The sequence below is a fragment of the Lontra canadensis genome, unplaced genomic scaffold (assembly GCF_010015895.1).
Source record: "Lontra canadensis isolate GAN:19392208 unplaced genomic scaffold, GSC_riverotter_1.0 scaffold4, whole genome shotgun sequence".
In the NCBI taxonomy this organism is placed as follows: Eukaryota; Metazoa; Chordata; class Mammalia; order Carnivora; family Mustelidae; genus Lontra; species Lontra canadensis.
In genome coordinates this window covers 38,908,207-38,927,813 of record NW_022630998.1, presented here as the reverse complement: position 1 = coordinate 38,927,813, position 19,607 = coordinate 38,908,207, and the positions used below count along the sequence as shown (strand labels likewise).

General features: G+C 35.8%; 1 protein-coding gene across 2 annotated transcripts in view; it reads left to right on the top strand.

The window, feature by feature from the left end:
- FCHO2 (FCH and mu domain containing endocytic adaptor 2) overlaps positions 1–19,607 on the top strand; it is a 118,253-nt gene that overhangs the window by 11,622 nt on the left and 87,024 nt on the right. Inside the window, exons 1-3 of one of the 2 annotated variants that reach the window (XM_032848693.1) lie at positions 4,458–4,546; positions 11,936–11,988; positions 18,004–18,078. In XM_032848693.1, coding sequence (XP_032704584.1) covers positions 18,035–18,078 — 44 coding nt within the window. In that variant the 5' untranslated portion in view covers positions 4,458–4,546; positions 11,936–11,988; positions 18,004–18,034. Of the gene's footprint in view, positions 1–4,454; positions 4,547–11,935; positions 11,989–18,003; positions 18,079–19,607 lie in introns of those variants that run through there. The other variant, XM_032848700.1, reaches the window with a different exon arrangement.

Below are 19,607 nucleotides of genomic sequence, written 5' to 3'. Positions count from 1 at the left end.
ACCTTACTTATAACTTAACTATCTTTTTAGCTAAATTTTAGTTCAGTTGATAATTTTAAGTGCAAAACTATGCATGGTGTGATCTCATTTTCCTATTAAAAAGTAACATGTTACTATATGTATGGGAAAAGGAATCTGGATTGTTAAACATCAGACTGTTAAGTGCTGTCAAATTAGAGCAGTAAGAGGAAACAATAGGTCCTGAGAAGTTTGTGTTTTCTTAACGGACTTGAATAGTTCTGGACTAAACATCTTCAAAGGATGATAAGATTTTTTTTTCTACTTCCTATTAGGAATTATTTCAAAGATTTTTAACACTTGTTTATATAGGATTATAAGAAGATTTTGTTTGCCCCAGGCCACAATCATTGGACTTTTATGAAAGTACTATCTCTTTTTAAAGTGCATGGAGACCAGCAGGTAGAAGATCCTACCTTAGTTAAATCTTCAAAATAATTGTCTTCCTTGTGTCAGCAATGGTGTTAATAGCAGCTATGGTCAGTCAATACTGCAAATCTCTCTGCAAGAATTAATTGATTGAAATAGGTAAAAATACCTGCTCATGCCTTTGACAAGTTTATCATGATATATTTAATATATTGTGCAATTCACTTAAAGTGTACAGTTCAATGGTTTTGGGTAATACAGATAGGTGCATCCATCATCACAGTCAATTTTAAAACATTTTCATTACCTCAGAAAGAAAACCTGTACCTTTTATCACCTCCTACCTTACAGCCCTCCTCCCTAGCAGCCCACTCATCTACTTTCTATCTCAGTGTATTTGCTTATTCTGGACATTTCATATAAATAGAATCCTACAATATCTACTCTCTTGTGTCTGATTTCTTTAACTTAGTGAAATATTTATGATGTTCATTCATTAAGTCACATGTATCAGTGTTTGTTTCTTTTTATTGCTGAGTTATATTTTATCTTATGGGTATACTCTATTTTGTCTTTTTATTCACTGGTTGATGGACATTTAGGTTGTTCCTAACATTAAACAACTGGGTAATGGACATTAAGTTGTCCTAGCATTAGGTTATTTTTGGCTGTTTTGGTAATTGCATCCTGCTTTTTTCCATTGACAGTATATCTGGGCAAATTTTTAAAATTAACAGTTAAAAATCTGCATTTTTTTTAACTGTAGTCTTTTAAAAAAACACCATATATATTTTTTATTGTAGTATATATGTCATTTACTTAACCAGTAATATTAATGGATTTTTAAAATTTTTTTCACTGTTATAAATAGTATTTCAGTAAATATTCTTCCACATTTATTTTTGTATGTGTGTTTGTGTAGTATAGATTCTTAAAAGTAGAATTGTTGGATCAAAGGGCATAAATATTTACAGTTTTAGTAAAATATTAGAGACCAGAAGACATGTTTAGTCGTAGTTCTATTTGATAATAAAGGTCCGTTGTCAAGTTATTTGTGCGTTCATCATGTATTCGTAGTTAGCCAAGGAAAACAAGTTCTTGCTTGAGTTAACAGAATATGTTAAAGGAAAAAAATATTTTTGTGTTGAAAGTAACAGAAACATATCCACTTCAAGGTCTCAGGTGATAAAATGGATATGCAATTCAGTAATACTTTTTGCTATTTTACTTTTCTTTGAATTAGAGCCACCTACTAAAAATGTCAGTGGCTGCTGTAAAAATGATAGCACCTTGTGGAGGTACTTCTAGTTAAAAAAAGTACTGGGTAATCTCAAACAGTGGCAGAATTATAATCTGTTAAGATTGTCAGTTTCAAGGGTGGTATCTCCCTGTTTCACCAGAATTTTCAGTGTTTTGTGCAGGTGAAGACACTGAGGCCAAATGGGTCTAAACCTGAGCTCCACTGCTCTGTGTTCTTTATTTTTTTATATATAAATGTGTATATATTTAATATTTAGTCATCTGTTATCAAAGCTATAAATTAAGTTTTTGACAAGGTAACAATACGACTTGCATTCTTTATTGGACACTTTGAAATTTTTTTTTAGACTAAGTTGTATGTGTTTATGTGTGTGTGTGTAGAGAGTGCACTAGTGCCATTTGAAGTAGTAAAATTTTTGCTTAGTTTGTGCTAAAGGAAAGTTCATGAGTAGTAAATATTTGTGTTAATAATAATAAGTTTGTGAAATTATTAAAGAATAGTGCCTGGAGTCAGATTCAAGTTTTTCGATTTCAGTAAATGAAGGAATCCCTAAATAGAAAGAAATGACAAATGGATTTGTAATCATGTAGGGTGTTTGTTTTTAGTGGTTAGTGCCTTCTGAGGCAGGCTTCTTTTATATCACATCCTTATTAGAATGAGTTTTCCTTGTCTTTCCAAGTGAAGACCTGAGGGATGGATTAGCTAGCACTATTTCCCAGGGTGTGTTATTGCTGCTTTATTAATATTGTTATATTGTATTAAATTAATAACCCTCATTTCCTTATTGGGAATTTTAATTAATATGTTATTTGGATATCTGAAGTTCCTGGATAAAGAGCTTACTTCAAGGACTTCTTAATAAAAACCCAGATTTCTGAATATAATTTAACCTTTTCTTGGTTGCTTAACATTTTTAATACTTCAACAGTGAAGTGAAATGCTCAGGACCTTATTGCTCCAGTTACTAGTGGTTTCCAAGTTCTCATCTCCTTTAAAAAAAATTTTTTTTTTCTTTCTCTTGTAAGACTGGTAAATAGTATTTCTAATAGTCTTTGTGCCGGGGCACCTGGGTGGCTCAGTGGGTTAAAGCCTCTGCCTTTGGCTCAGGTCATGATCCCAGGGTCCTGGGATCAAACCCGCCATGGGGCTCTCTGCTCAGCAGGGAGCCTGCTTCCTCCTCTCTCTCTGCCTGCCTGTCTGCCTCCTTTTGATCTCTGTCTGTCAAATAAATAAATATTTTAAAAAAAAATAGTCTTTGTGCCTATTTGAATAGCTCTTTATTCCCAACTCGCTTCTAATTTGAATTATGCGTAATGCACATTGGGAACCCAGGTAACCTGACTGGTTAGATATTTTTTTAAAGATAGATATTTATTTATTTAAGAGTGAATGAGTGAGCGTGAGCTCAAGTGGGAGTGGGGGGAGGGGCAGAGGAAGAAGGAGAGGCAGACTTCCTGCTCAGCAGGGAACACAACCCCAGCTGAAGCAGACGCTTAACCAACTGAGCCACCCAGGTGCCCCCAAATATGACATTTTATGTTATTCTATTTTTTTAAAAGATTTTCTTTGTTTATGTGAGAGAGAGAGAGAGAGAGAGAGAAGAGAGAGCGAGAGCGAGCGAGCATGGGGGGAGGGTAGAGGGAGAGGGAGAACCAGGCTTGCTGCTGAGCAGGCAGTCCCACATGGGGCTCCATCCCAGGACCCCAGGATCATGACCTGAGCTGAAGGCAGATGCTTAACTGACTGAGCCACCCAGAGTTTCCACCAAATATGACATTTTAATTTATCATATGTATGGCAAAATAATTTTATGTTTGTTTACAAGCTTGTTAGGGATCACTTCAGCGTAATTGGAAGTTTCTGTGTTTCCTGTTTTTGGCGAACTGTGAAAAAATTAGGGTTCATATTGTGTAATTCTTGCTTATTGTATTGCTATTTCCAGCAAAGATACTGAATTCTTCATTATGTTATTTTCACTGAAGAAAGAGAAAAACTGCCAATTGCAGAGAGAGTTATTGAGCTTAGTTTATTCATAGTTGTTTAAGTTTACTAAAAGATGGATTAGTTATTATAAACATTTTGTGGTATTGAATGTGTAAGTGATTAGTAATAGGCTGTCTTGACTCGGAAGTCAAGATTTACTTATTTTTTATTTTTATTTATTTATTTATTTATTTAAAGATTTTATTTATTTGACAGAGAGACAGCAAGAGAAGGCACATAAGCAGGGGGAGTGGAAGAGGGAGAAGCAGGCCTTCTGTTGAGCAGGGAGCCCAATGCAGGGCTAAATCCCAGGACCATGGGATCATGACCCAAACCAAAGGCAGGCGCTTAACGACAGCCACCCAATGACTGAGCCACCTAGGCGCCCTGAGATTTACTTGTTTTAAAGCAGAGACTCTGCCTGAATAATCAGGAATCCCTTAGTTCATGTTGAAGGGATTGATAATGTATTTTAAAAGATCCATGGTTACTTTTTCTAAATTATTCTGCATGTTATTTTTTAAAATTTCAAACTTAATTTCACTAATAAACTCACATGAGTGATTATAGAATGTGTGCATGTATTTAATGTGTGTATATGTATATATAATAAATTGTAAACTTTGTCAAACTGCGTCATATTCCTTTGATACAGTTTGAAGTCCTATAATGAGCAACATTGGTTTAATTAATGAGCAACATTGGTTTAATTAACTCTGATGCTCACTTGAGCATTAGAGTTGCATATTGGTTAATATTGGTTGTTCTTAAGTCGTTTTGATCTTTTTTTTGTTGTTAAACTAAAAATCTTCTTCAATTTTAGGGGGAAAAAAATAGTGGCTTTGATGTCCTTTACCATAACATGAAACATGGACAGATATCAACAAAAGAACTAGCAGATTTTGTGAGAGAAAGGTATGTATTTTTTTAATAAGTAATTTAACAGTTTGACTTAAATTTTAGAATATAAATGAGAAAGAAAATTGTTTTTGAGAGTGCATGCTCTAGTTAGGGGGGAATGAGAGAGAGAGAGTCTTATGCAGGCTTCTAGTGTAAAGCCAGAGGAGGGGTTCAGTCTCAAGACTCTGAGATCACAGCCTGAGCGAAAATCAAGAGTCAGACACTTAACCAACTGAGCCACCCAGATGCCCCAGAAAATTTTAGTTAGATCTGGATTAAAATAAGTATACTCTTGAAAAGTGTATTATTATATATTTTAAAGTAGTGTGATTATCTAGCGGCTACACACTAAGGACTGCATAGTGGCTCCAGGGAATATTGCTGAACTCCTGGTTAGTATTCATTGTTTATAAATATCATTACAAATGATATAAATACATAAATAAATGGAATTTTGTACGATAAAATACTATCATTTCTTTAAACAAACATGTCATTAAACATACTAAAATAATTTGAAAAGTCTAAGGTTTTTGAATTTGTAGTTTAATTATGTATTATTTGTTTACTTATTTATTTAAATTTTAAGTAGACTCTGTGCCCATTGTGGGGCTTGAACTCAAAACCCCGAGATCGAGTTGCATGCTCTACCAACTGAGCCAGGCATGTGCCCCTCTAAGTTTTATTTTAAAGAAGTATAAGTATATATTTTTAAATTCTGCAAGTTTATAAAAATGTGATTGTCTTTAAGACTCTTAGAATATAGTCATCAATTTAAAAACTTAAAAATTAATGTAATTTGATTTGATTAAAGCTTTTTTTGTGGCTAGGCCCACTTGGTAATTTTTATAGGAGCACACTTAAGAGGTAAAGAGTTTACCTTAGTAATGGGGGATATGTGTGTGTTTGTGTGTATGCGTTTTTAAGATTTTATTTATTTGAGGGAGCACAAGCAGAGTGAAGGGCAGAGGGAGAAGCAGACTCCTTGCTGAGCACAGAGCCCGATGTGGGGCTCAATCTGGGGACTCTAGGATCATGACCTGACTGAGGGCAGATGCTTAACCAACTGAGTCACCCAGGAGCCCCAGGGATATTTTGCCTTTAGATATAATACTCCCATTTTGGGGGGTACCTGACTGTCTCAGTTGTTGGGGCATGCTGCTCTCAGTCTCAGGGTCATGAGTTCAAGCCCCATGTTGGGCGTAGAGGTTACTTAAGAAAAAAACAAAAATTCAGTACTCCATTCATTTATTCTTTCAATAATAAATATCCCATGTCTGCTGTGTGCTAGGCACTGGTCTGGATTCTGGGAATATAGGGGTTAAGATAGAGCTGCTGTCATCATAGAATTTACCAGAACATAGGAATTGGGGAACAAGGTTTTTTATGTAAGACCAATCCTCTTTTCTCTTTCACTTCTCTTTTGGAGTTAAGAGGGAGTCCAGAAGCTCTAAGTGCTGTGGATAAAGCTATCCTTCATTGGCTTCTGCATCATCCTTGGCAGGAATAAAGAAGAGGTCTCACAGTGCTGTGTCTCCTGGCATGTCCTGTAGCCTTCCTTCTCCCCCAGCACTAACATCACTAACTATAACTACTTTGAAATCATCCAGGCAGTTGTCATCATGCCTTTTAGCCTGTTTTTATCAGTCACCCTAAGAAGTCCACAACTCCTGAGTCATCCTTTTTTGTCTGGAATCTAATCCCTTTATGATTCTGTGGGCTCTTAAGACAACCCCTCCTTCCACTACCACTTTCCTGGTTTAATGTTTTCTTCATAGCACTTAAAACAGCCATCAGATACGTGATATTTTTCTGTCCCTCTCCTCTAGAATGTAAACCCTACAAGGGCAGGGATTTTTTTTCCTTTTCTTTTTTTTTCTTTTGGTGGGGGTTGGTGCTTCTTACATCTCTTGCATTTGGGAGAGCGCTTGGCTCTTAGTAAGGATTTTTATGATAGAATGAATCTCTAACTTTACTGCCCTGATCCTAGCTATTATTATTGTTGCCTGAACTGCAACAGTAGCTCCTGTCTTACATATCTCCATTCATTCTTGTTCCCCTGCAGCTTATTCCCTGCACTGTAATTGGAGTGCTTTTTCTAAACCTCAGAAAGGTTTGTTACCTCTCCTGTTTAAACCATTTCAGATTCTTCCTATTGCTCTGAAGGTGGGCCTGCCTGCATCTTGGTCTGACCCCAGACCACCTTTCAAGCTTTAGTTCATGCCAGTCTCTTCCTTATTCTCTTTACTCTCCAGAGACATTAGCCATTTTTTTTTGAAAGACATCTTCCAGTCCACGGTTTGTACATGCTTATTCCTGTTTTTGCCTAATTAATGCCTGCTTATTCTTCAGAGCTCAGCAGTGTGGTCCCTTCTTCGTGGATGCTTTTCCTTATTTCCCTGACTCTGTCAAAAACACCTGTTATAGTATCTCTCAACACCATATATCTCTTTGCAGTATTTATGAAATTTTATAATTATTCATTTTTTATTATTTATTTCTATGTTTCCCTATAAAGGATATAGTATTTTTTGGTATCCTGGTGCCTAGTACAGAGCCTGGCACAATTAGATACTCCTATTTCTTGAAGGAATGAGTGAGAAAGAAGGAAAGAAGGATAGACTCATAAACATATAGTGTGCACTAAGGATTGTGTATGCATTATCTCATTTAACTATGAAAACTCTAACTCCTGTTTTACAGATAAGAAAATTGGGGCCTAGAAAGGTTAATTTCCTGTCAGTCATTCAGAGTTTCTCTCCTCCCTTCATCCCTTCATCCCTGCTGGTCTGTTCCCTTTTTCCCTCCTCCATTCCTCCTTTGCCCCGTTCTTCCTTTTTGTCTCTTCCTCCCTTACTGCTTTCCTCCTTCCTCTCTTCCTTCCAACAGCTTTATCAAAGTATAGTTGACAAATAGTATACTACACATTTTAAGTGTATAATTGGATAAATTTTGACGTATACATACACTCAGTGAAACCATCACCACAGTCAAGGTGGTGAACAAATGCATCATCCCCTTTGTATTTCCTCCCTCTTTCTTTCCCTCTTATCCCTGAGCACCCACTCATTTGCTCCTGACACTTAGGTTAGTTTGTATTTTCTAGACTTTCATAGGAATGGGATTATACTGAATATACTCTGTTATCCAGTACTTTCACTCAGTATAATTATGTTGAGATTGATCCATGTTGTTGCATGTATCAATAATTCATTCCTTTCTACTGTCGAGTAGTATTCTATTTATGGATACCACAATTTATCCATTCAAATGGCAAAGGAAGTTAGTTGTACCCATTTTTTGAACTTTGTATTAAGTGTATCAATTTAATTATTATATTGAGTCTTCTTTTGTCTTCTTTTACTCAGCATGTTTGTGAGATTCATTTTTTTTTTTAAGATTTTTTATTTATTTTTTTAAGAAACAGAGATCACAAGTAGGCAGAGAGACAGGCAGGGGTGCGGGTGGGGAAGCAGGCTCCCCGCCGAGAGCCCGATGCGGGGCTGGATCCCAGGACCCTCGGATCATGACCTGAGCCGAAGGCAGAAGCTTTAACCCACTGAGCGACCCAGGCACCCCGTGAGATTCATTTTTGAGTTTAGTATAATCATGTTCAATGTTACGTGATACTAAATTGTATAAATATGCCAAAACATGTCTACTACTGTTTACAGACATTTGGGTTCTTTCCAGTTTTTTTTTTTTTTTTGCTATTACTAGTAATATTGCTTTGAATACTCCTGTACAAGAGTCTTGCTATACATATACGTATATTTATATTACGTATATACCTTAGAGTAGAATTGCCAGGTCATAGTTATGTATATGCAATACCAAAGAATTTTATAAGATGGTTGTACCGGTTTACACCAGCAGCAGCCTTGTTTCAGAGTTCTAGTTGTTCATGTCCTCATCACCACTTGGTATTGCCACTCTTTCAATTTGAATCATTCTGATAAGTGGAAGTACATGTCTCCCCCACTTTTCAGAAGTTGGTGTTATGCCACTTTGCTCTTATGAAAGATCTATATCAGTACCTGTTTTTGCTAACCAAGAACAATCCTTAGAGGATTTTTGCTTTTGCAAAAAATAGCAAAATGAGAAAATAATGTTTGGCATTTGTTTTGCAGTGAGCCCTTATGGAGGCGGTGTGTACAAGGAGAGTGGCGCTGCCAAGCTCCTTCCCTGGGAACTGCTTAGCATCTCCGTTTCATGCCGCCATAGTTTTGAACTGTGTCTGTGAACATCTGTGCCTTAGCTCAGTTTATTTTATGCATCTGTTAGCAAGATGTGCCCTACAGTATCAGAAAAGCCCCTTTAGGGTTATTTTTTGGGTCTGGTAAAGCTCAAAAATTTTTCTGTGTAGATTAGTGGTAATTGCTTCTTTGCTTTATGCCATTTTGGCTTATGAAAGATTTCATAGAAGGCCATACTTTTATTTTATTTGTTTATTTATTGAAAAAGATTTTATTTATGTGTTTGAGAGAGAGAGTGTAGAGAGAGTATGAGGGGGGAGGGTCAGAGGGAGAAGCAGACTCCCTGCTGAGTGGGGAGCCCAACATGGGGCTTGATCTCTGGACTCCAGGATAATAACCTGAGCCAAAGGCAGAGGTTTAACCAGCTGAGCTACCCAAGTGCCCTAGAAGGCTATACTTTTAGATTGTGAGGGATACTTGTATCTCATTGTGGTTTTAATTTGCATTTTCCTGATGGATGATGGCCTTGAGCATCCTTTCATATGTTTATTAGTCATTTGCATTTTCTCTTTAATGAAGTACCTGTTAATCTCTTTTTTATAAAATATTTATTTGAGAGAGGGAGAAAGAGCACATAATGTGTGTGAGTGGGGGAAAGGATGGAGGGATAGAGTCCTCAAGCTGACTCCCTGCGAGTAGGGAGCAGGGAGCCATCTTGAGGCTTAACCCACAACCCAGGAGATCAGGACCTCAGCTGAAACTGAGTGGGATGTTGATCCGACTGAGCCACCTAGGCGCCCCTCCTGTGCATCTACTGTGGTGTTTTTTTTGTTTGTTTGTTTTAAACCCTGTTAAAGAACAAATTGAAGGAACTCTATATATTTTGGGTGAAAGCAATTTGTCAATAAAGTATTACACATTTATATATAAATCCCCTTGATTTTTATGTATTGACTTTGTGTCCAGAAACGTGTAAGTCCTTGCTTATTTTGATAATTTATCTGTAAATTGTTTTGGATTTTCTGTGTGTACAATCATCTTGTATAAGTGACAGTTTTATATCTCAGTTTCCAGTCCTCATACCTTTATTTAGTTTTCTTATCTTACCATACTGAAGTATTACTTTAGGTGTAATACTGAATAGAAATGCTGATGGCAGGCATCTTGTCTTGTTCCTGGTCTCACATTTATTTCACTCTTGTTTTTTTTTTTTTTTAATTTAAAATTTTTTCTAAAGATTTTGTTTGTTTATTTGACAGACAGAGATCACAAGTAGGCAGAGAGACAGGCAGAGAGAGGAGGAAGCAGGCTCCCTGCTAAGCAGAGAGCCCGGGGCTCGATCCCAGGACCCTGGGATCATGACCAGAGCCGAAGGCAGAGGCTTTAACCCACTGAGCCACCCAGGGGCCCCTCACTCTTGTTTTTTTTTAAGTTAGGCTCCATGCCCAGCGTGGAGCCCAACATGGGGCTTGAACTCAGTACCCTGAGATCAAGACCTGAGCTGAGATTTAGAGTCAGACGCTTAACCAACTGAGCCACCCAGGCACCCCTCACATTTCACTCTTAAATATTATATATTTAGTCAGTTTTTTTCCTTACTGTTAATCAAATCAAGGAAATTTCCTTTTTTTTAAAAATTATGAATGGATGTTGAATTTGGCCAGATACTTTTCCTGTATCTATTGAGATGTTTTTCTTTCTTTTTTCCCCCCTTGTTAAAATCTGAATTACTTTGATTTTTGAATGTTAGACTTTCCATTTCTGATACAAACCAACTTGGTGGAGATATACTATCACTTTTATATATTGGTGGGTTAGTTTGCTATTTTATTTAGGATTTTAGCATCTATATTTGTTATTGAGATTGGCCTGAAAAATTCCTTTATCTAAGTGTCCTTAGGTTTTGGTCTCAAGGTTAGTTAGGCTTATAAAATGAGTTGCATGTATCTCATTTTTTTATTCACTGAAAAAATTTGTGGAATATTATAGTTTCTTCTTTATGTGTTTCATAGATTTTGCTAGTAGACCCACCTGGACTTGAAATCATCTTTATAGGAAGGTTTCAAATTACATACTTAATTTCTTCAGTAGTTATAAGACTATTCAGATATTCCCGTTCTTCAGTGAGTTTGATAAGTCATATACACATACACACACACACACAAACACACAGAGAGTTTTAAAGATTTACTTATTTTAGAAAAAGCTGGAGCATGCATGAGTTGGGGGGAGGGACACATAGAGAGGAAGGGGAGAGAAGTAGACTCCCTACTGAGTGTGGGAGTTGGGGGCTGGCTTGATCCCAAAATCCTGAGACTATGACCTGAGCCAAAATCAGGAGTCTGCCACTCAACTGAATGAGCCACCCAGGCACCCTAATAAATTACATTTTCAAGAGATTTTATAATTTCATCTACATTTAAAAATTTTTTTTTCATTTTTATTTTAACTAGGCTCCATGCCCAATGTGGGTCTTGAACTCATGACCCTAGTATTAAGCGTTGCATGTTCTATTGACTAAGCCAGCCAGGTACACCCCCTTTTATGAACTTTTTAAATGCCTGCTGGATCTGTGTTAGATGTCCCCTTTTCACTCCTGACATCAGTTATTTGTGCCTTCTTTATATTTTTTGATCAGTCTCATTTGTCACTTGTTTGTTCTAAGTTTTTATAAAAAAGCAACTATTGGCTTTGCTGATCTTTTTGTATGTTTACTTTCTATTTCATTAACTTTCTATTCCTTATTTCCTTTGACTTTGTGTTCGGTTTGCTGTTCTTTTTCTAACTTTGAGATGGATGTTTAACAATGCTTTTCACCCTTTTTTCATTTCTTTTTTTTTAATACTTAATTTTTTTGAGTAATGTGTACACCCAGCATGAGGCTCAAACTCACAACCCCAAGATCAAGAGTTGCATGCTCCACCAGCTGAGCCAGCCAGGTGCTCCAGCCTTTTTTCATTTCTGATATATTCATTTAAGTCTGTAAATTTCCCTTAAGCATTGCTTTATTGTGTCTCACCAGTTTTGAGTAGTAGAATTTTCATTATATTTAGTTTAAAGATACTTTAAACTTGTGCTTTTTTTCTTGCCTCCCTGGGTTATTTAGAAGTATATTTTTAAATTTCTAGATATGTATTGATTTTTAAAGGTACATTTTTGCTTATGCTTAATTACATGTATTTAGAGAACATACTCTGTATGATTTCAGCATTTTGAAATATGTTGACACTTGGATTATGGACCAGGATAGAGTCAATTTTGGTAAATATCTTCATGTACCTGAAAGTCTGGGTTCTGCATTTGTTGTCTATATGTTTTTAAGTTTGTGCATTCTTTTGTTCATTTCTAATCTTTCCCCACTGGTTTTTGTTTTTGTTTTTGTTTTTCCTGCTCATTTTATCATTTCCTAAGAGGATTATAGTCAAAGTCTCTCATTTTGATTGTGGTTTTTCTGTTTATCCATGTACTTCTGTCAACTTTGCTTTTATATATTTGAAGCCATATTAGTAGGTGAATACACATTCTTTTTTTTTAATTGAGGTGTGGTTGACATAATGTTAACATTAGTTTCAGGTGTACAACATAGTGATTTGACAACTGTATACTTAATGCTATGCTCACCACAAGTATAGCTACCATGTAGTACCATACAGTGCTATTACAATAGTTTTTACAGTATTTCCTCTGCTGTACCTTTTATCCCCATGACTTATTCATACCATAAATGGAAGCCTGTACCTCCTGCTCCCCTTTCATCTATATTGCCCATTCCCCCTCATCCCTCCTGTTACCTTCCTTCTGACAACCACCAGTATGTTCTCTGTATCTTTAGGTCTGGTTATGCTTTTTTGTTTGTTTGTTCATTTTTTTTTTTTAAGATTTTATTTATTTATTTGGCAGAGAGAGATCGCAGGTAGGCAGAGAGGCAGGGAGAGAGAGAAGGGAAGCAGGCTCCCCTTGAGAGCCCGACGTGATGTGGGGCTTGATCCCAGGACCCTGAGACCATGACGTGAGCCGAAGGTAGAGGCTTAACCCACTGAGCCACCCAGGCGCCCCACATTTGTTCTATTTTTTAGATTCCAAATATAAGTGAAACCGTATGGTATTTGTCTGACATTTCACTTACTGTAATCCCTCTTATGTCCATCCATGTTATTGTAAATGGCAAGATCTCATTCTTTCTTTTTTTTAATTAAATTAAATTAAATTTTTTTCAATATTGTTTCAAAATTCATTGTTTACGGACCACATTCAGTGCTTCATGCAATAAGTGCCCTCCATAATACCCACCACCAGGCTAACCGCCCCGCACACCCCCCAAAACTGATCTCATTCTTTTTATGGCTGGCTGAGTAGTATCTGTCTGTCCGTCCGTCCGTTCATCCATCTATCTTGTCCATCCATCCCACATTTTCTTAATCCATTCATCTAAGAGTGGACATTTAGGTTGCTTCTGTATCTTGGCTATTATAGATGATGCTGCAATAAACACAGTGGTGCATATGTCTTTCTGAATTAGTGTTTTTGTTTTCTTTGGGTAAATATCCAGTAGAATCACTGGATTATATGGTATTTTTATTTTTAATTTCTTTGAGGAACCTCAATAATGTTTTCCACAGGGGCTGCATGAATTTACATTCCCACCAACACTGCATGATGTTTCCTTTTTCTCCACATCCTCGCCAACACTTGTTATTTCTTGTCTTTTTTGATACTAGCTATTCTAACTGGTATGAGGTGATATCACATTGTGGTTTTGACTTGCATTTCTCTGATGATTAGTGATACTGAGCACCTTTTCATGTGTCTGTTGACCATCAGTATGTCTTCTTTGGGAAAATGTCTTTAGGTTTTCTGGGCAGATACAACTTTAGAACTAATACATCTTCAGGCGAACTGAACTTTTTATCATTGTGAAGTGTCCTTTATATGCCTGGCATTGTTTTTTGCTTTAAGTCTACTTTTGTTTTTGTTTTTTTTTTGTTTTTGTTCTTTTTTTAAGTGTCATCAATTTGCTTTTGTTAAGTTTTTGTGTGGTATTTGTATTCTTTTCTTTGCTGTGTCCTTGTGGTGTAGTGTGTTATTTTTAAAGGCATTTTTCCTTTAATTGGAGAATTTAGTCTATTACGTACAGTATAATTGTAGATATATTTGGGTTCAAATCTCTTGTCTCAGAGGTTGTCAGATTTTTTGTGAAAAAGTCCAGAAAGTAAATATTTTAGGTTTTGTGTATCATCTGATCTCTGTTGCAGCTATCATCTTTGCTCTTTTAGTACAAATATAGCCATAACTAATATGTAAATAAATGAGCTTGGCTGTGCTCTAATAAAAACTTTATTTATAAGAACAAAAATGGGCCATATGTGGCCAATGCTGCTGTAGGTTGCCAAACTATATGCTATTTTAAATTTATTATTTTTTATCCTACTTACACTGAATTTTTTTCCTCTTCTTTCTTGCTTTTTGGACTTTAAAAAAAAATCTTCTATTAGCTTAGAAGTAATAGCTTCTTCTACTTTTCTTTTAATGGTTATCCTAGGTTTACAACAAAATTGAGAGGAAGATGGGGAGATTTCCCATTTGCCCCCTGCCCTTACAGATGCATAGCTTCCCCCATTATCAATATCCTTCACCAGAATGGTATATCTAAAACATTTGTTTTAATTTCTTAATTTTTAAAATTTTTATTTAAAAAATTTTAATTGACATACAAAATTTAGTTGACATACAAATTATATTAGTTTCAGGCATACAATGTACTGAATTGATAATTGTGTACATTAGGAAAAGCTCACCACAATAAATGTGGTTACATTCTGTCACCATATGAATTTATTCCAATATTGTTGGCCCTGTTCCCAATGCTATACTTTTCGTACCCATAACTTACTTATTTTATAACTGGAAGTTTGTATCTCTTAATCATCTTCGCCTATTTTGTCTGTATCCCCACCCCCCCTGGAATATGGTATATTTTTTACCAGGTGTGAACCTACATTGACACATTATAATCACCCAAAGTCCATTGTTTTGCCTTGGGGGTTCACCCGTACATTATATGGGTTGGACAAATGATAATGACATGTATCCATCATTACAGTATTATGTAAAGTATTTTCACTGTCTTAGGAATTCTTTATGCTTTTTTTCACTGATTGCCTTTTCCAGTTGTCATATAGTTGAAATCGTACAGTATCTAATAAGACTTTTCAGATTGGCTTCTTTCATTTAGTAGTATTCATTTAAGGTGACTTAATGTCTTTTCATGCCTTGGTGGCTCATTTCTTTTTAGTACTGAATAATACTCCATTGTCTGGAAGATATCTTGGTTACTTCCAAGTTTTGGCAGTAATGAATAAAGGTCCTATAAGCATCTGTGTGCGGGTTTTTTTGTGGACATGTTTCCAACTCCTTTGGGTAGATAACAAGGAACTCCATTGCTGAATTATATGGTCAGAGTATAATAAATGTTTAGTTTTTTAAGTAACTGCCAAACTGTGCCAAAGTAGCTGTATCATTTTGCATTTCTGCCAGCAATGTTTGAGAATTCCTTTGCTCCACAGCCTTGCTAGTATTTGGTTTTCTCAGTGGTTCAGACTTTGGTCCTTGTAATAGGTATATAGTTGTATCTTGTTTTAATTTAGATTTCCTTGATGACATATGATGTGTATGTAGCTTCTTTTTATATGCTTATTTGATACCTTTATATCTTTTTTGGTGAGATGTCTGTTAAGGTTGTTGGCCCATTTTTAAATCTCATTGTTGTCTTATTGTTGAGTTCTAAGAGTTCTTTATATTTGAGATACGTCTTTCTTCAAATGTGTCTTTTGTAAATGGTTTCTTCCAGTTTATGACTTCTCATTTTCTCGACATTGTGTTTCACAGAGCAGAAATTTTTTGTTTAATGAAGTCCAACTTACTGATTTCTGTCATAGGTCTTAGTTGTTTATTTGGAAAGACATCACTATATCCAGGATCTCCTGGGTTTTCTCTTATGTTATTATTTTCTAGAAGTTGCACAGTTTTGCATTTCACTGGATTTTTATTTAAGAATTTTATTTAGTTGAGAGAGAGAGAGCGAGAGCATGAGCATGGGGGAGAGGCAGAAGGAGAGGGAGAGGCAGACTGCCTTGCTGAGCAGAGAACCTGGTGTGGGACTCAATCCTAGGCTGAAGGCAGATGCTTAACTGAGTGAGACACCCAGGTGCTCACTGAAATTTTTTTTTTTTTAATTCAAGATCATTCCAGTATCTATTGTTGAGATGTTAGGTATCAGTAATTATTGCTTCTTTAAAGGTAATATTTGGTGGTCAGAAGGGTTTAGCTGCTTTTAAGATTTTCTTTTAGCCTTTCATTTTCAGCACTTTTCACCTAGGTATAAACATGTCACCTAGGTAGACATAGTTTTACTATGTGATGAGGTATAGATTTCTTTTTATTTTTACTCTTAGGGTTTGTTGGGCTACTTGGATCTGTGGTTTGCTCTCTTTTGTCAGTTTTGGAAAATTGTCCATCATTATTTCTGGAAATAATTCTTCTGACCTCCCCCCGCCCCTTTATACATTAGGTTTTTTTACTTTGTCCTTTTTCTGTTTTCCATTCTTCCATTTCTCTTCTCTATTTTCATTCTTTTCTCTCTCTGAGCTTTATACCAGGATAGAGTCTTCTCACTTCTCTTCTGGTTTACTGATTCTCACTGTAGTGTATTGAATGTGCTATTTAACCTCATGGGTTGAGATATTAATTTTTGATACTGTATTTTTCAGATAAAGAGTTTGTATTTTTTTTCAAATTTGCTATGATTTCCTTCACTTTTTAAAAATGATTTCCGGGGCGCCTGGGTGGTTCAGTGGGTTAAAGCCTCTGCCTTCGGCTCAGGTCATGATCTCATGGTCCTGGGATTGAGCCCCGCATCGGGCTCTCTGCTCGGTGGGGAGCCTGATTCCTCCTCTCTCTCTGCCTGCCTCTCTGTCTACTTGTAGTCTCTGTCTGTCAAATAAATAAATAAAATCTTAAAAAAAAATTAAAAAAAATGATTTCCATTTCTCTACTGAAATTCTTGATTGATTTACACTCTACACCCAGCGTAGGGCTTGAACTCAGGACCCTGAGATCAAGAGTCACATGCTCTAGTGACTGAGCCAGGTAGGTGCCCCGCAAATTCTTGCTTTAATGTACTATCTCCTTGAAGATAATATATGAACTCATAAAATCTAAGCTTTATAATCTCAGCATTTGGAACATTGCAAATTTGTTCTTCCTGGTTTTTGTTCCTTTGTCTTATTGGCTTATGTGCCTGATGCTTTATGAATGTGTGTAAGACATCCATACCAGGATCCAGTATCAGGGTTTGAAAAAATACAGTTGGTAGTCCTTTGAAAGCTTGCCTACTTAGGTTTATCCTTACTCATTGAGTGTCAGCTTAACGTTATGGGATTTCCCATGCTTCCCATCTCTGGTAAGTCTCAATCTAGTCTTGTCTCCCTTATCCTGTGAGGCTTTGAAAAACTCTGCTCCTCTTCTTAGTCTCGGTTTCTGCTTCTAGATGCCCCCCAGGGAAAAGCTGACCAATGTATCTGACTTATTTCTTTGGAGATCCTTCTCTTAGATCTTGGCTTACTCATTGTTAATTGCCTCCTGAGCTCTCTGATGCCTTTTAGTCAGACCCTTTCTCCATGATTTTCTGGGTTTCCTCATCAGGAGGTTTTTGTATCAGTTTACTGGTGCTGGAGAGTGAATCACTTTTTGTTGCTGTTAAACTTACCCATTGAGATAATGTTTTTTTCTGTATTAACTTTTTTTAGATGATCAAAGTACTACCCTTGTGTGATACATTATGTTAAAAAAGACATACAGAAGTTTAAAGGAGTGAAAAAACTCACAGTTCCATCAGTGAGAGAGTTACTTTTAACAGTTCCTTTTTGCAAGAGAGCTGGGTTTTGTGGGCATGGGGTTGGGGAAGAGTTTGAAATAAGTTTGGTTTGGATATTTTTAGCTTGAGGGGACTAAGATACCTGAGTATCATGACCACATACCTACTTTTTTTTTTTTTTTTTTTTTTCCTTTTTAAATAAGCTCTATATCCAACCTTGGGCTTGAACTTATGACCCCAAGATGAAGAGTCGAATGATCTACTGACTGAGTCAACCAGGCACCCCAGTACTTACTTATTTTTAATATATAATTTGAGTTTTTTTGTTTCAACAGTTTTAATTATATTTGATAATTTTTCTATGTGTTTGAGAGCTCTTATCCTATGGAAATTTGATTTAACAGAGCTACAATAGAAGAAGCATACTCCAGGTCAATGACGAAACTAGCAAAATCTGCAAGCAATTATTCACAACTTGGGTGAGTTAGTTTCTTTGAAAAACTCTTTTTCAATGTTGATTTAGGCACAGTTCTTGAGAATATTTAAGTTCTTCTTGAAGACATAATGGTTCATAAATATAACAACATATAATGTACTTATTTGGTTGTGGTTCTATTATAGGAAATTCTACCTTATTTTTAGTTATCAGGTGGGAGGTAGAAAAAACATGGATTGACTTCACCTGTGTTTCCTGATAATAAGGATGTTGACAGCATTTCTGTTTTTGGAATGTGTGGTTCTCATAAATAATGGATGTATTTTACGAGTTCGTGTCATTGCTTAAGATTATAAAGATTTTAAATATTAACATCTTACTGATGGATATTTAGCCAAGAAATTGAGTTTCCTCTTTGTATTTTTTGCATTTAAACATAACTTAGACTGGTCAGTTTTCTTTTTTTCTGCTTATTATACATTAATGTGTATTACATGACCCCAAAAATGTTCTGTATATCAGACTTTAAAAAATGTAATGATATTTGACATTCCTTAAAGAAACCTCTACTTAGAGAAGTCTTACGTTGAACCCCTTTACAATATAAAGAATCCTTGGGTAAGGGGACACTCCTCATCTTCCTGCTTTGTGAAATTCACACTGTCATGTATCAGGTTTACATTGAAGTGATGTACATGTATTTTGGTGCTGTTGTGAGTGGATACTTTCCAGTTATCTATTTTTACTCTCAATATTTTTCATTTAACTCCTTGCCAGATTTGATGCTGATTTAGCTTTTAAAGTGTGGGGTGAGATCTAATCAGAACAGCCCTATTCTAAGAATCTTAACTTTCCTTTTTGAACTTCTTTACTATTGCTTAAAATGATTACTGTGAGTTAGCATTCTCGTTGGATAGGAAATGTAGTAATTGGGACAGAGTACATATTAGGATAAGTAAGTTCTTTCTCTGTCCTTTTGCCTTGTGCTTCTGTTTGTTTTCAAGTAGAGGTCTGGTCATAGTGCAAAACAGATGATGTTGAAAATATGTTAGGTAGTACCTGAGGAAAACATATATAAAATTATCCTTAGATCATTCCTTATTGGCCAGATTGGTTTAAGCTAAGCACTGACATCCTAAGTACTATCCAAGATATAATAATGTAGTAATTCTTGGATATACTTGAACCTGCAGAAAACACTAAATTCTCAGTTTTGTGAAAAAGTGGTAGGAAAGTATGTCATGTTTCACGTACCATGTAGTGGAAAGGGGACTGTCTTAGTGTTAAAGTACATAGATAAAATGATCTGAAACAAGATTTCAAGTGACAGCATTAAAATAATTCTCAAATGATTATTAATGATGAAGATTCTTATAAAATCCTGTGGTGTGCATTTGAGTTTGCATGTTTGAATTCAGAGGAACTTTTATTTTTTGATTAAGCATTTTAAATGAGCACTAAATAGCCAAAAATTGAAATTTGGTAAAAGCTGATTTTTAACAATAGACAGTGATTAGAAAGGCTTCTGATACAAGTCAAAAAAAACCCAAAATCAACTCAGAAAATAGTATG